This window comes from Mixophyes fleayi, chromosome 11 (assembly GCF_038048845.1).
Source record: "Mixophyes fleayi isolate aMixFle1 chromosome 11, aMixFle1.hap1, whole genome shotgun sequence".
NCBI classification, from domain to species: Eukaryota; Metazoa; Chordata; class Amphibia; order Anura; family Limnodynastidae; genus Mixophyes; species Mixophyes fleayi.
Genome location: NC_134412.1, coordinates 11,539,702 through 11,555,237, shown reverse-complemented (window position 1 = coordinate 11,555,237; position 15,536 = coordinate 11,539,702). Strand labels below are relative to the sequence as shown.

At 41.7% G+C, this 15,536-nt stretch overlaps 1 protein-coding gene across 1 annotated transcript in view; it reads left to right on the top strand.

Annotated features, from left to right (window-relative positions):
* The first annotated feature begins 451 nt into the window (after positions 1–451).
* The window catches only part of IGLON5 (IgLON family member 5), a 275,347-nt gene continuing 260,262 nt past the window's right edge, over positions 452–15,536 (top strand). The window contains exon 1 of the mRNA XM_075191097.1: positions 452–910. Within this exon, the coding sequence (XP_075047198.1) occupies positions 829–910 (82 nt within the window). The 5' untranslated portion in view covers positions 452–828. The remainder of the gene's footprint in view (positions 911–15,536) is intronic.

Genomic DNA, 15,536 nt, shown 5'->3' with positions numbered 1-15,536 from the left:
GGGGGTAGAGAGAAAGAGGAAAAGACAGAGAGGGGGAAAAGGAGAGGGAGTAGGAGAGGAAGGGAGGACAGAGGGAGAGAGACAAGCAAAAGGGATGGAGAAAGAAACAGATAGAGAGAGAGAGGAAGAGAGAGAGGGAGAGAAAGAAGGAGAGGGGGAGAGGGAATGAAAGAGAGGGAAGTGAGAGAATAAGAGAGCGAGGAAGAGCGAGAGAGAGAGGGAGAGATAGAAGGGGCAGCACATCACAGCAATGCTGCAGTAAGAAAAGCCTTCTGGATAAATCAAGCAAAAGTATCAGAAAGACCACCAAACCATGCATCCCTTTCCAACCAAAACCTCAACACCTTCTTATTGGCTCTCCCTCCTGTCATTTGAAAGACAAGCCCCTGCCCAGCACAGGTCGCGATTGGTTCTCAACTGCTGCCACTCAACTTCCATCTGTCAGAATCCCCATATGGTTTGCAGAAGGCGAGGGAAGTGTGTGTGTGTCTGTTTGTATGCGTGTGTTAAAGGGGGGTGAAAGGGGAACAGAAGAAGGAGGAGGCATTTGGAAGAGAGAGAGAAAAATAGGAGAGGCAGAGAAGGAGAGAGAGCGGGAGGAAAGGGGGGGGCCTGATAGAGATTCCCAATCCAGAATTCCTTCTGTCCTCCTCCATCGCTGCTCTACACTCTTCTCCATCCTTTGCTTGCCATCGCTGTGGACGAGTGTACTGGAACATACAGCAAGCCGGGAGGGAGGGGGGAGAGGGTTAACGAGGAGAGACCTACAAAAAAAAGAGACAGAAAGAGAGAAAATAAAGCAGAAAACAGAAGAAGGACAGCCTGAACATGGAGAAGGGGATGAAAATGAAGACGCCACTTCAGAGGGTGAACCTGGCCAGCGTGGTCTTCGCAGTGATGCTAACACAAGGTATCAGATTTTAATGACCCTTTTCATGTTTTGCATTTAGATCTTTACCCTTATTGATTGCTCTGGGTTTCCCATCTTCCTGCAAATCCAAGTATAGCTCATCCTGTAGCATCCTCTGGCGTGTACAGTGTTAACTGTCCTAGACTCATGAATGAAAATAGTTCCCACCGCTAGTTAAATAATTTGATGATTGAAAGAGGGGGGAGGCAGGGGTATCTCATCCCTTTATTCTGTTGGAAATAATCATTTTGTGTTTTAGTTAGAAAGTTGAGCACCACAAGAGAGGTAATGTTTTCTAGGAATGTTTCCATTAGGTCTATGTGATGTCCACAGTGTTGCGGTCCTGAGCGATTTTGGGACTGTACTTTAGTGGTCCATGGGATTATCAGCCTTGAATAGTTCATGCAGACAACATTGAGGGAGATTCGTCAGCCAAAATTCCAGCACTGCTTCACCAAGCGAATTTTTGGTGGTGGTAGGGGGGGGGGGTGTCTCATGAGTAACCATCTGAGCATTTTGGACAGCTCTAGAGGTTCCCATGAACCAGTTAGTGCTTTGAACACATTATTGAAAGTCAGAGGTTAATAAGAAGAAATGTATTAATGAAGTCATAAGAGGAGGAGGAGGGGGGGGGGTTGAAAGAATTTGCTGCAGGGATGGGGTCTCTGCAATCATAATGACAGCCATATCCCTCCTTCCACTGTGACATCCTGATTATCCCTTCCCTACGTATTGGACAGTGTGTTTGTTGCAGAGAAGTACAAGGGTTAAAACGATGCACGTCTGGTCCCAGTGGAAATGACATGTTGTTGGATCAATGAGGCCAAATACAAATGGGCAGAGGGTCTGCATTGACCTTTGATCCTCAATCCAAGACCCTAGGACTGTGGGGATGGGGGCATATTCTGATAGACTGTGTTTCTCGCAGCTGCATGCAGAACCTGCTGTGTATAGCATCTGTTCTAGAGAGGGAGCATTAATGGCTGGTGTATATACATTGCTGTATAGTTAACATCTGCAAGAGCAATCTGTGTATATGCATTGCCCCTTATTTAGAGTTGTGTATCTGTCTAATCGCTTTTAAGCTGCATCTTTCAAACATTCTTTACAGGCAATGAATATATTAGAATATATGTCCCGCTGACAACATGTCCTGTAACATATGTATACATCTGCATTGTATAGCAAGGTGGCAGGTTTATCCATCTATCTGGACCAAAGGACAAACGTGTGTGTTTATATTTGTTATGTCTGTGTGTGTGTATGTGTGTGTGCGTGCGCGTAGACCTGCTTGGTGCTGTGAATATAGATGGCCCCATTGGTTATGTTTTTATTTTGTGCAGTGCTGGTTAATTAACATTTTCTCATCTCATTAACTCTCGCCTCGCTGGAGGGATCTGAGTGAAAGGACAGCCTACTGTCTTCAGCGTTTTCTCAGGAGCGACGGGATTTAACCCATTTCAGGCTGTAAGGGGTGCTTGACACAGAGGATAGGTTTTTTTATTCTAAGCATCTCTTATTTCTGCACCAATATTGTGAGGGGTTCCAAGAGAGGACAAGGCTATAGCCGCTGTATGGAAAGAGTTTTAAAATCTTCTCGGTTCTTTACATTTTAACCCCGTGTAGACCACCAGAGTCAATGTTGTCTATCCAACCTGGTGTGATTAGCTACTTCTGATGCTGTGTCAGAGATGAACCCTTTCATCGCTGCATCTCTTCCTTGTCCTTACCATCCTATGTTATCTGCTGCCTCTTTTGCTGTTTACATTTATTTACTTTTTTTTTATTTTATTACTATTTTATACTTATTGCTTTTTATGTTTGCACGCGGCTGATACCACGCAGAACACCGCCGAACGCAGCTGAACTCGTGTTTGCGAAAACGCACTGGGCGCTGTCTGCAGTTTCGGTTCCTTGCTTTCGCACAGGTGTGTCTGGATGGTACTCCCAGCGCGTTTCAAGGTGCGTTGCGCTCTCGGGAGATGCCTCTGCAAGCTTGAAGTGCACCTAGGCTAGCTGGGGGAAAATATGTCAAGAGGCGCCGTGCAATAGTGTAGACATCACATCAATGTCCAATTCCCTACCACTGTAATACCACCCCTTTCATTACGTTAAACTTTTCAGTTTTTCTCCTAAAATACTACTCGGTTTAGCCCCTTATGTCTTAAGACTTAAGTGATTCTTCATCCTGAGCAACTCCCCCTACTGGCCGGTGCAAACTTCTGTTCCTCTGCATCTTGCTCCCAATCCTGCCATATAAATGCAGAACATCTGCAACAGGACGGGTCTAACCCATTCATTGCCAGCACCGTCTACCTGTAGAGTAAATAGTGCTGGCAACGTGGTGTCTGTGCCACCGGTACCGTGCTCCTGAGATGGGGAAGGGTTATACTGTGCCTTATAAGGGGTAACAAACTTCTACAAGGGGCTTGTTACCAGTGAATAACGTTGCAATGTGAGGGATCATTTAACCCCTCGCCTGCCAGACGTGTTTTACCCACTGTTAAACACTGCAACGTGAGGATTAACGTAACCCTTTCTCACCTTGTTACTGCTGAAGAGGTTTCACTGTATGTAACCCCTTCCTTGCCAGGGTTAGACGTCATATTGCATATCGCCCTTTTCTGCAAAGAGATTGTAGTCACTGACTTACTAAGCGCTGTGATGCCTACGGTCCTTCCCTGTCACTAGCTTGATAGCGCTGATATACACTGAACGCTGAGGAATATTGTTGTTACCCTTTCACTGCCAGAAGTGTGTGGCCACTGACTCCCTCCACTTCTTGCAGTCATGATAACATAATATTATATAATATACTCAGTAGATGTATGGCGTCGAGTAAACCCTTGTGGGCCAGACGTCTCTGCATAGAGACAGAAAATAAGCTCATCCCTGTCAGAGGACCCCTACACCTAATCTACCACCCCAGGCTGTCTGCTAGGTTCCAACTGCTGTTAAACAGAGGTGTCTATATTACTGGTCCCGATAGTTCAGGTAATAAGGACACATTACAGGTGTGGATTTTAGTAGGAAGATCGGCATTCCAGCAAAACTATGCCGGCTTCTTCTCTGACAGTTCTTCCTGATCACAAGAACATTTTCCCATACACTCTATTTGTGAATAGGCCCCTTTCTCTGGCGTTAAGACTAAAATGTTCTAACCACTTGTCACAGCGATAAAAATTCTCTTATCAATGTAATTTGGAGGGAAAAAAAACGACCAGACCACAAGCGCTAAGTCACCGGGCCAGTCCCTGTAAATAACCGCAAGTCAGCTCAAGCATGCGCAGATTTGGGATTTCAGTTCCACTAATATAAATAAAATGCTAAAACAAGGTAAAAAAAAAAACCTTAAAATAATATTTAAGAATACAACATTATTTGTTAAGAATTTTCATCAGTTATTGCCAGCTTGAGAAGCTGGTTAAACAGTCGTAAAGGGCGTGGGAAAATCCCCGCCACGCAGTAACCCTTTCATGTATCAATTGAAACCAGAAAATACTATTATCTTATACCTCTAATATTGCAGACCTCGGGCCTGATGCATTAAGGATCTTAACTTAAGAAACTTCTTATTTCAGTCTCCTGGACAAAACCATGTTACATTGCAAGGGGTGCAAATTAGTATTCTGTTTTGCACATAAGTTAAATACTGACTGTTTTTTCATGTAGCACACAAATATCAACTTTAAATTTCAGTGTACAAATAAGCTATCAAGTATTTGTGTTCTACATGAAAAAACAGTCAGTATTTAACTTATGTGCAAAACAGAAAACTAATTTGCACCCCTTGCATTGTAACATGGTTTTGTCCAGGAGACTGAAATAAGAAGTTTCTTAAGTTAAGATCCTTAATGAATCAGGCCCCTATAGTCTAAGTCTTCTAATAATTTGTCATCTAGCTAAGTGAAGGATTAGCTGCCTGAAATTTACTTAGAGTACAAGTTTATAATATATTTTACTTGGCAACTTTAAAATCTGCAACGGTTCTGCGTACCAGCAAACAATGAAATGGTTGTGTGATAAGATGCACAGCCTTAATCACAGACCAGATTTGCGGCAACAATACATATTCTAAAAAAGTATTATGACTTTTGTGTATCTACTGTAATAGAAATCGCTTGTAGCTCCCTATTTATCCACAAGGTTCAACCTTCATCTTTCCGACAATCGCGCCATTTTGGAGGATGGGAGGGGGCGGGGCGAGGCCAATCGCTTCATTTTGGCCCCGCCCCCCCCCCCCGCAGCGTGAATGACGTTTTCAGTCACACCCCCTGTCCCGGAAACAAGTTTCCAGAGGTCGGCAAGTATGCTTTAAACCAGGACCCCAAATCTTCAAGCTCTGGGGGCTACTCTGTTCACCCATCTTTCCCTGGGCTCTGTGGTTTGTCTCACATCCAAACACCAGGGCTGAGTGATGCTGAGGAAGAGCTGTGTAAGCATGAGAAACAAACAGAAGCCAATCAGATATTGGGCCTGATTCATTAAGTAGCATAACTGCTTATACTTTGCGTATTTTGAGGATAGTCACTCTGCACATGCCCAGAAAAGGACCATTCGCCAAAGAACGCAGCAAAGTTCAATTCATCTTTGAGCGCAAAGGTCCTTTCAGGGGTGGAATGAGGAGGGGGCTGGACGTATGCACGTAGTCAATGTATAGTAATGGCGTGCCAAGCTGGAGTGCACATAGCAGCGTCCAGTTCAAGCTTTGGGCATCTCTAAGACATGTGATATTATGTTGTATCACTTGCACAGGCTACAGGTCTGGTGTAAGTGCCAATTACTAGGGATGACGCCTGTGTGTACATGCTAGAACATGTGTTTGCAATCAGGAGCAACTGTAAAAGTGCATTTTACGTATAGTAATTAATAACATCCTAATAAATGTATGCTGCGGAAAAAATAGACAACCCCCTCCCCCATTTTTCTTGTATTTTTGTAAATATTTTGTCTTTAAGGACTATATTATTAGCAGATGACATTAATTGAATACTTTGTTATTCTGTGTGTTCTTTTGGGACTTGATATTCCATATATGTATTGAACGTATCCTGTTTTGTCTGTTAGAGCAGAGTGGACCTAAACCTGTGTTCATCAAAAGACGCATCTTTAGATCCGCTCCTTGTTGTATACGGACGTGTGTATACCCAATGTACCTGTTTTTTTTTAAAAAAAAGAAACATACTTTACTTGTGTTTTTTATTTCTTGATGAATGAGGCTTATTACGTCTACATAATTAAACTCAACGCTGAACACAGTTAGTTGTTGTGTCACAAAATAAATCTCTCTGCGTCACAAACTAATTTTGTCATATAGAAATGGACCCAGAGTTTGGCTGTTTTAAAATAGATTTTGTGGCACAAATTTTTTTTTTTTCTGATACAAAATACTTTTGCAGGACAAACAATGTTTTGTGCACAAGAAAATAAATTTTGTGAGACAAAACAATTCTGTGTTTTAAAAGTGAGTGGAAAAAAAGGTTTTTGGCTACCAAACATATTTTGTCAGTTACACAATGATTTTGTGCCACAGAATACATTTTTTTTTATACAACACTGGCTGCTGCTTGTCGGAACCAGTGTTGTATGGCGTTGAGCCGTGATTCCACACTCACAGCCTGTCCCTGACAGCACCATATTAGTTTATGTTACAAAAATAGTTTTATGTCACAATAGAGTGCTCTATCATTTCTGTAGTGTCACATTCATTTGGCACAAGGAGGTCCCAAAATTATTGTTTTGCTACATATTATTTTGTCATGACAAAACTGATTTTGTGGTTACAAAATTGATTTTGTGCCACAAACTAATTTCCTCACATTTCTGTGCCAACATTAGTTTTTGTGTTCCATCTCTAAATGTTTGTGCGCAGAATTAACAACAATATTTTTGTTACTTACCTGCCACAATATGTTTAGTTCACAAAATTGAATTTATAGACAGAATGCAAAAAAAAACTATAAAGCCTCTTAGAGTTTTGTTTCACTATTTATATACCTGGTCACACTCAGGGCATGTATAATACAGACGCTATGCCAGAGCACTGTTATTTATTTCAAAGCGAGTTCAATGGATGGTAAAACTGCAATTACTTTGCTACAGAACTACACCTTGCATTCAGAAACGTTATGTAACTTTATTTATGGATGCACGACAGTGGCGAGCCTTTGCGGGACACCAGTTGTTCATCAGATATCCCAAGTTGTTTTGTTGCCTGAGACTGACCTGGCATTGTGTGTATATCTTTATTCAATTTTAGGTCTCTCTTGGATTTCTGCACTGACCGAAAGGATATATCCTGCTACCCCACTTCCCGAGCGTGTCATTTCCTACAATTTACACTCCAACTGATATCCCCCCGTGTGTCTTACATATAACTCAGGGCAGAGTCACATATCTTTCCAAGACAACCTGTCGTGTTTATTGCATTCTGCCGATAGAACCTAGACTAAGAGCTAGCTACCGTAGGAAGACTGAAGTCAGCCGAGCACTTTGCCAACTAAAAATGCAAAAAAACAGGAGGGGACAGGTGGCTGGAAGACCCATTAACTTACACTAATTATCTCACAATCCCTGTACAGTTGGAATGTTGGCATTACTGATCTTGCAGGTCTCTCTATCCATTGCTAGAATACGTAATGCGCCAATTCTTGTGTAGGACATGGCTGCAATGCTGCAAGCCTCTGGGCCAGATGTATTTTGCACCTGTCTGACATTACAGATGTGCAATTTCAATCCAATCAGAACGGACAAGGTTTGGCTCCTGGGGGACTTTGGGCCTCTGAGAAGATGACTCTTGCAGGTGCATGTAAATTGGCTCTTGCACCTTTCCTTCTGCCTTCCACACGTGTGTGAGGACGCGTACAGTCGCCTAGTGGTTCCAATCCCAGTTTCTGCTCCCTGTGACCTTCGGCAAATCGCTTGTCTCCCATTGGCCCAGGCACTAAAAATAAATATTAAGTCGGAATGAGTAGGAAAACTAAATAGTACAGCATAAAGTTTTATGTGCCATATAAGGTTGAAAAATGAAATAGATCAGCACCCTTATGATGGCGTACCTGCCTGTCTCTCTCGGTCACACCGTGAATCGCACGGTTTGGCTCTGTCACGGCGATCAGGCAATTTAACAGGCCTATTTACTCAAATATGGTGATCATTAAAGATATTCTATCGCCACCTATCTCAGCCTAGAAATCTAGGAGGCAACTTAACATTTTAAGTTCTGCTAATTTGCCTTTGTATTTGCAATAAACTGAGGTGGGAGTGGGTGGAGGGTAACAAAAACAGACAATGGGAGTGGTAGCTACCGCCACTGTCTCCCCACGGTGCAGGTGATTGGAGTACTGAGCCATAATTTATATGGGGTTATATTGGTTATTAGAGGGGATATTGGCTATATACTGGCATATGTGGAGGAATTTTGGCTAAATGGTTATTTCTGAGGTTGTGGGGAGATAGATTTGACCTGTGAGACCGTATGGCATCATACTGGCTATATGGAGGTACACTGGCTATGTGTTGCCCTGTGAGGCTATATATATATATATATATATATATATATATATATATATATATATAATTATATTATAGCACTCTATTATGCTGCTTTACAATTTGTCCATAACTTGAAAGTAGAGGCAGCATCTACAGCAACACCTCTCACAGGGACTTTAAATAAAGAGTGTACAACCATTCTTGGAGCTAGAATATTTTCTACAGCTTCTAAAAATGAAAAGTGGAGGCATTGCCCATAGCAACCAATCAAATTCTACTTATCATGTACTAGATAAATGATAGCTAGACTCTGATTGGTTGCTAGGGACGACACCTCAACTTTTCCTCAAAGCTTTAGTGAAATCTACCCTTCAATCTTAACTTGATCCCTGTTACACTTCTGTGGGTATACTTCTGATGACATGAAGAGTTCTGATTCTTATTGACCAATGTTTATTTCTTACGGTCGGGTGAAAACGTCAATAGTTTTATTTGTTTTATTGTTTTATAATGACTGTTAGTAAATTTACCGAAGATGGGTAATACCTGCCACTAATAAGATACTAGGTGGCAGTGATTCTCATCTCATCTCCCGCTCCCCAGCGCTGTCAACGCGTGAATACTTTGGCGCCACAGTTAATTACACACCTTGTTTGGATTTGTGAAAGGGTCGCTGGAATCGGCGATATGTGAGCTTGCAAGTTGCACTGTTCTATTGTGCTGCGGTATTTGGTGATAATTTATTTTTATTTGTTCTGACAGTTCATTTTTCACTATAAACATATCAGAGCTCATATCAGATGGATGCAAAAGAGTGAGCTCTTAACCACTGCTGCAGTCTAAGTTGTTCCTGTGCTGCATGGGTTAACCTGCCTGCAGAGAAATAATGGACAATTCTATGACATCACCGTACTCTCAATGAAGGGTCAATGGGGTTAAGAGGACAAAACTCAGAGAGGAATAAAAGGAACTGGGGAAGGCTCAGAAAGGGGGTTTATTCAGACAGATGAAAGGAGGGGAATTGGAATGTAATGAAATAGAATATCATTATCCTATTAACACTTTGGCAGATCTTTCAGCTGTACGAGTAAACAAGCAGAGCAACAGTATCTCCCAGAATACACAAGGTGCAATTTTAATAGAGTGTTGCAAACAGACAAACGCAAATAATTCGAAAAACCTTTAGCAACAAATAAACAAAAAACACAAGTAACACTTAACACATATTTTGAAAATTTTCTATCACCACTTATCGAAGCGATAGAAAATTATCGGCCACACGGTTTATCAATAAAATGTCACCAGGCAGCTCGAATCTGATTGGCTGCCATGGATATACCTCCTCTTTCCTTTTTAGAAGGTTTGATCTACCCCATAGAATGAAATCATGGAAGGTGATTGTGGCTCCATGTTCATACTGTTCCGTATAGAAATTATCATAAAACTAGAGGTGAGCAAATCACCGGTGGTTTGGAACGTTTAGAGCATCCGGAATGCGGCTGAACATTCATTCAAACAAATGAAACTTTATACATTTGACACCTTTGCTATAATTCCAGAACAATTCCCTATAGAGAGCGGAATATTCTCCTTGGGGGTTTTTTTGGGGTTTTTTTTTTAGCTGCTTTTTGAATTTTTTGTTTGTTTTGTTCTTCTAACTTCTTTCAACCGCTAATTTTTAAAATCGTCTTAGAGAGAAGCTGGTCGGAGGGGGAGAGGGGTGGGGGGCAACGCGAGACGGAGCAGGTAGTCCATAGACGCCATCCTGGAATTGCCTCTTTTCAGCTGAGATTTAATTGAGCTGGAAAAATTAATAAAAACATCTAGTTTCCCGTTAAAAATGTTGTAACGAACGAGGGATTTCCATAACAAACAGTCCCCAGTCTGGTGTGTTTTTCCGACACTCCGAATGAAAAGCCACATATGCTTACTAGGTCTTAAAAATGAAAAATAAAGTCAGTGTACATATCTAAATGTCTGTCTGCTTTACTCTAAGATGAAGCACTTGGATGTCTGTCATATAGAACTTAAGGGAACATTTGCTCTTGAAGGGTGTCCTGTTTCACTAATGGAAGAGGGTGATCATAAAGCACAATTAAGTCATTATGACAGTTATGCTGTCGCTTGGGGTCAGAATGGTAACTTGGAAAATATTTTGTAGCTCTCAATATTTTGCATTACATGTATTAAAACAGTTTATGTTCTTATAGGGGTAATTATTTGTAGAAGTTATAAAAATACATAGTTGCAGACTTCTTATAATTTCCGCGTTTCTTGCAATTTTCGCACATTTAGGAGCTGGATTTTGTACATTTCTCCAAACCAACATTGTAATTTGGCTTTAAGTGTCCTATGGAATTTTTGTTCTGCTTGGAATTATGCATTTTCATAGCCCAAACACATACCTTCCAACATTTATTCAGGCAAAATTAGGACAAAATAGCCCTGCCCCCAATCAATGCAAACCACACCCACAATTCAAACAAACCCCCACCACCAACCACATCCACTTTCTGGTGAAGCCCCACCCTCTTACCAGCTATCCAAGCGCCTCTCAAGGTTCATGAATTGGGACTGTTCCACAGAAATCAGGACCAATGAGAGGCTTGCAACTAAACGGAACAGAATGACCTGACACCATTGTCATCCAGATCTATTTATAGATTATAAATGGCACACAATGTAGAATGCAGAACAGAATTGTATTGTTAGGACTGGCAAAGCAAAAGCGGGACTTTGTACTGCCAAAACTTCACACCTCTCTTCCCATGGCCAAATCTAGCAGTATGGAGTTTATTGTGTTAGTTAGGTCTTTATTTTTACTTTTCTCAATGCTTCATGGCAAACATTGTTGTAACTGGCGGGCTAACAATGACACAACCGCGACTCCAACCAAACACATTGTCAATTGTTTTCTCAATCCCCATGTGGCCTCTTGCCTCTCCATTGTGCCTTGGTTTGGTTATTGCGGTCACTGACGGCAATAAGTGGTCAACTTATAATAAAAATGTATGAATGTGCTAAAAGTAGCTTAGAGTGTTCTCATTGACTATCAATAATGCTTCGTTAATATTACTATTAGGCCAAACGAAAGAGTTAGGCGTTGGTTTCTGGTGTCCAACTCCGGCTGAAACTGATTCATTTCAAAGTTTGATGAATTGTTTTGCTCATTTCTGCAGAAAACACAACTTTTACACATCCGTAAAGAACAACAAGGCTTATTTAGTAAGTCAACAGAAGCCGAGGAACCACTGATTAAAGGTCACGGCTGAAAAGTATGATGGACTTATTCTAGAAGTTGGGAAGTTTAAATGACTTTTAATAATGTTTTGACTGCAGACGTTTTTTTTTCTCCAAAGTAAATGATGAAATTGTTTCTTGTAGTGATTTCTCTTTTTTTTCCAAAAACAGTAAAGAGCTACTGGCAACTGAGGTCTTTTTAACGAGTTTGGTGGTCTTATGTTTTCTTCAAACTTAATCCCATCAGCAACACTGAGTAATCAGAAAGTGCAATATAAAACACTGGAAATTAAGCATAACGCAAACCAATGCAAATGGCCAAAGAGGGACACCTGAATTCTTATAAAAAGATATAAAGATCCTTAAAATGTGAAGGAATGTGCTCCAATCATGGCAGATGTATGAATACTAATTGTCCAAAAAATGTATTGGCAAAGCCGCCAAGAGGAAGTTTTGACCCCGATACATCAACTTCTTGGGGTCCTTTCCATAGCTGCTGAAGGGTGAGTGGCCACACCATGTTTGTGGCTCCTCTCACTTCACAGACAGGCTCGGGTCCCCGTACTTTGTAATTGTCCCCAACCCCCATCTGGGTGCCCCTGTGTATAGGTGACACATTCCTTCCACTGGAGCAGCTCAATCAGTTGCAATTGGGCCCTGTGGTGAGGTGGGCCGGCAATATATATCCAACACTCAGGGAGCCAATGCTTTCATCTCCAGATGGGGCCGAAGCATCCACAAAGGAGCTATGGGGCCTGGTGAATGCAATAATTACCATTAGGCCTGTAGCGGCAGCAGAAGGTTGACAGATAGCCCTTTATCTGCTTAGCACGCACGTCGGTCTTATATTTATGAATGAGTAAAATTAACTGATGGTGAAGCTAAAGAATTCTCTGTGTAACAGGTGTGGTTACATAATGGGCAGGGCTTATGGCACCAATGGTTGCAAATACGATCTTGCAAATCTATATATTGAGAGCCACAAGAAAGCATGCTTGTTTACTTTTTGGGAGGTCGAAGTGACAAGTGGGGAGCGTGGTGATGCAATAAACTCGTATCATCACGGCCCACCACCCTCTGCTGCTCAACCATATATTTGCGACATCGCGAAGCAGGTGTGTGATGCCATAATTCCATGCATCATCATGGCAGGGTCCGCGAGGGTGGCTTTACTCTGTTGGGTGTCTGGGTGGGCACCCCTGAAATTAGTGAGTCTCCCTAACATTCCTTGTGAGCAGGCAAGTATGGAACATCAAGAGTTTGGGAGGAGCAAGGGGCAGGATGGTTTGAATTTAAGGAACACTGAAAAAATATAATAAACTTCTGGCACTTGAAGGCCTCCGCACACCGATTTCTGAAATGTAACAGTCTTAGTCGTTAGTATAGCTTAATAAACTAATGTTGCAGAGCTTTAAAATGTGGGAGGGCTGAATAAGCTTCTCATAAGGAATTATTTGTGAGACATAATAGGTGATATAAATTTATATATATATATATATATATATATATATATATATATATATATATAAAACATTGATATATATATATATATATATCATCTAAGACACATTAAATTAAACATAATGTAGGACCTCTTACAGATTCTTATAGATATAAACCTAGGACGGTGGACACAACAGATGGACATTTGAACACAATCTATAACTACAGCTATTAATCACTGAAAGAAATATATAAATATGGACTGACTCCATTCCAAACTATTTATTATCTCTGCTCGTTATACAGTATATCTCGATTGAATTAAATTACCAAGGTTTAGATCTCTCTCTTGCCAGTGATTAGCTGGAGGGGGTTGTAGAATAGGCCTCCAGAGACGCTGGGCTATGCGGGGAGGGTAGGGGTTACATGGATGACCTGTTTACTTGCCATGTTGTCTGCAGATGAGGATGGAGGGTTTTTTTATTATTCATGTCCTCAATCTCTCACTCAGGAGGGAACGTCGTGCTTAATCATATGATTTTCAAAGCCGTTCAGATACAGAGGTAGCAGCCAGGCCTGTGTCCCTGGACTATCCCCTCGGCCATTTCGTTGTCGGCTGCCGGTTTGCTGTCATATTTGCTGGTTAGTCACAGAAATGTAAAATGATCTATTCTTGACTATATCGTGGTGTAGCCTTGGAGAAGAGAATTGATAGGTAAAGTTAGCAAGTTTCGTTGTCAATCTGTGTGCTTTATAAAGACATACATACGTCTGAATTTAAAGGAGAATATTCATAGGGAGCATTGTGAATAAACCTTCCCCCCCAAAAAAAATCAGAATTATGGGAGTTTCATGTCCATGAGTGGTCACCTCCAGGAACTCATCAGCTTCCACCATCCATAATTTTATAGTTCCTCTTATGCAAAGTGGATGATTCAATGATAATTTGCAGATTTAGAGGCCTATTTTCCAAAGTCACTCAACCTATAAATCCTGTGAAAACTGCAAGTTTTCGCAGGATTACAGTAATAGTTGAGTATTAGGCTATTTAACATTACTGTAAAGCAGGACATATCGGAGATATCTCCTGGGTTCGGTCCACAAACGTTAGCAAGAGCCGTCTTCATGGTTCTCTATGGGGATGGTGAAAAATGTTGCACTATGTCTCGGATCGCTAACGCCAGCTTTATACTCTATAGGAAAAGCCCAAAAGAAGGGGATCTTCTAACTTTAAGGGCTAGATTTACTAAACTGCGGTCTATAGCAACCAATCAGATTCTAGCTATCATTTATTTAGTACATTCTACAAAATGACAGCTAGAATCTGATTTGTTGCTATAGACCGCAGTTTAGTAAATATGTCCCCAAGACTTAATTGATAAATAGCTCCCTTTCTACAACTGATCGATGTGAGAAAAAGTGTGAATGGTCCTAAATAGACCCTTAAACGTCTCTAGAGCTTTCCCGCAGTTTGCACTGTTCCATCCATACAAGGGCAAGACTATCATAGGTGCAGGGGACCCACAGCTGAGAGGGGCCCCAAATCCCCATGTGAATATGTGAGTTCTTCACCAATGGGGGGGGAAAGGGATCCCATACATAAGTTTGCTATGGGGGCCACAAATGTCTAGTTACGCAATTGCACCTCTAGTTACAGTTCCAGGTTTTGTGGATCCCTAGAAATAATTACTGTACCTGGTGCTCTGTGCATAATCTAAGTAAATAAGTATCACACTGTAAGTAAATGCCTATCATTGTCCAAATGGTAACGGAAAGTAAACGTTGTGCAAAGCAGACCCAATTTCTCAGCATATTAGATACCTCCATGTCCTGCACATACTGTTCTCATGCTATGTGCAGTACCCAGCATATCAATATCATTCCCATTCATATTTCCGTCATATACAGATTCATGCCCACCATAGACAGTTGCATGCTTGGCATGTACCGGCCCATGACCAGCACATACAGCCCCAATGTCCGGCATAGATAATTCTACACCCATCACCTACAGCTCAATGTTTCCCAGGTCCTCCCTTGTTCAAGTCACTGGAATCATTACAGGGGCAAACGCAGGATTTGTAGAGGGGGGTTTCCACACCACGCCGCCAGTGGGCGTGACCAGCATGCATGGGGGCGTGGCTATAATATTAGACAGTGCTTGGCTGCTCTCCAACTCTTCCTATCCCCATAATATACATGGGCAATGCTGCGTGCACTACTATTAGTGTAAAGCGGGGCAGGGTCCAGTCACCTCAATTATACAGTGTCCCAGGCTTGGAGGGGGGTTTCTTGGAACTAGGAACCCCCCCCCCCCCCCCTGTTTGCCTATGCATTAGTGGTCATCGTCATCGGTTGCAAAGCTACGTTCACTAGTGGAAGCACAACCTAAGAACTCTTAGTAGTAATAATAGCAGAGGTTGTTCTGCTAGCTTGCAGCAGTGCACCT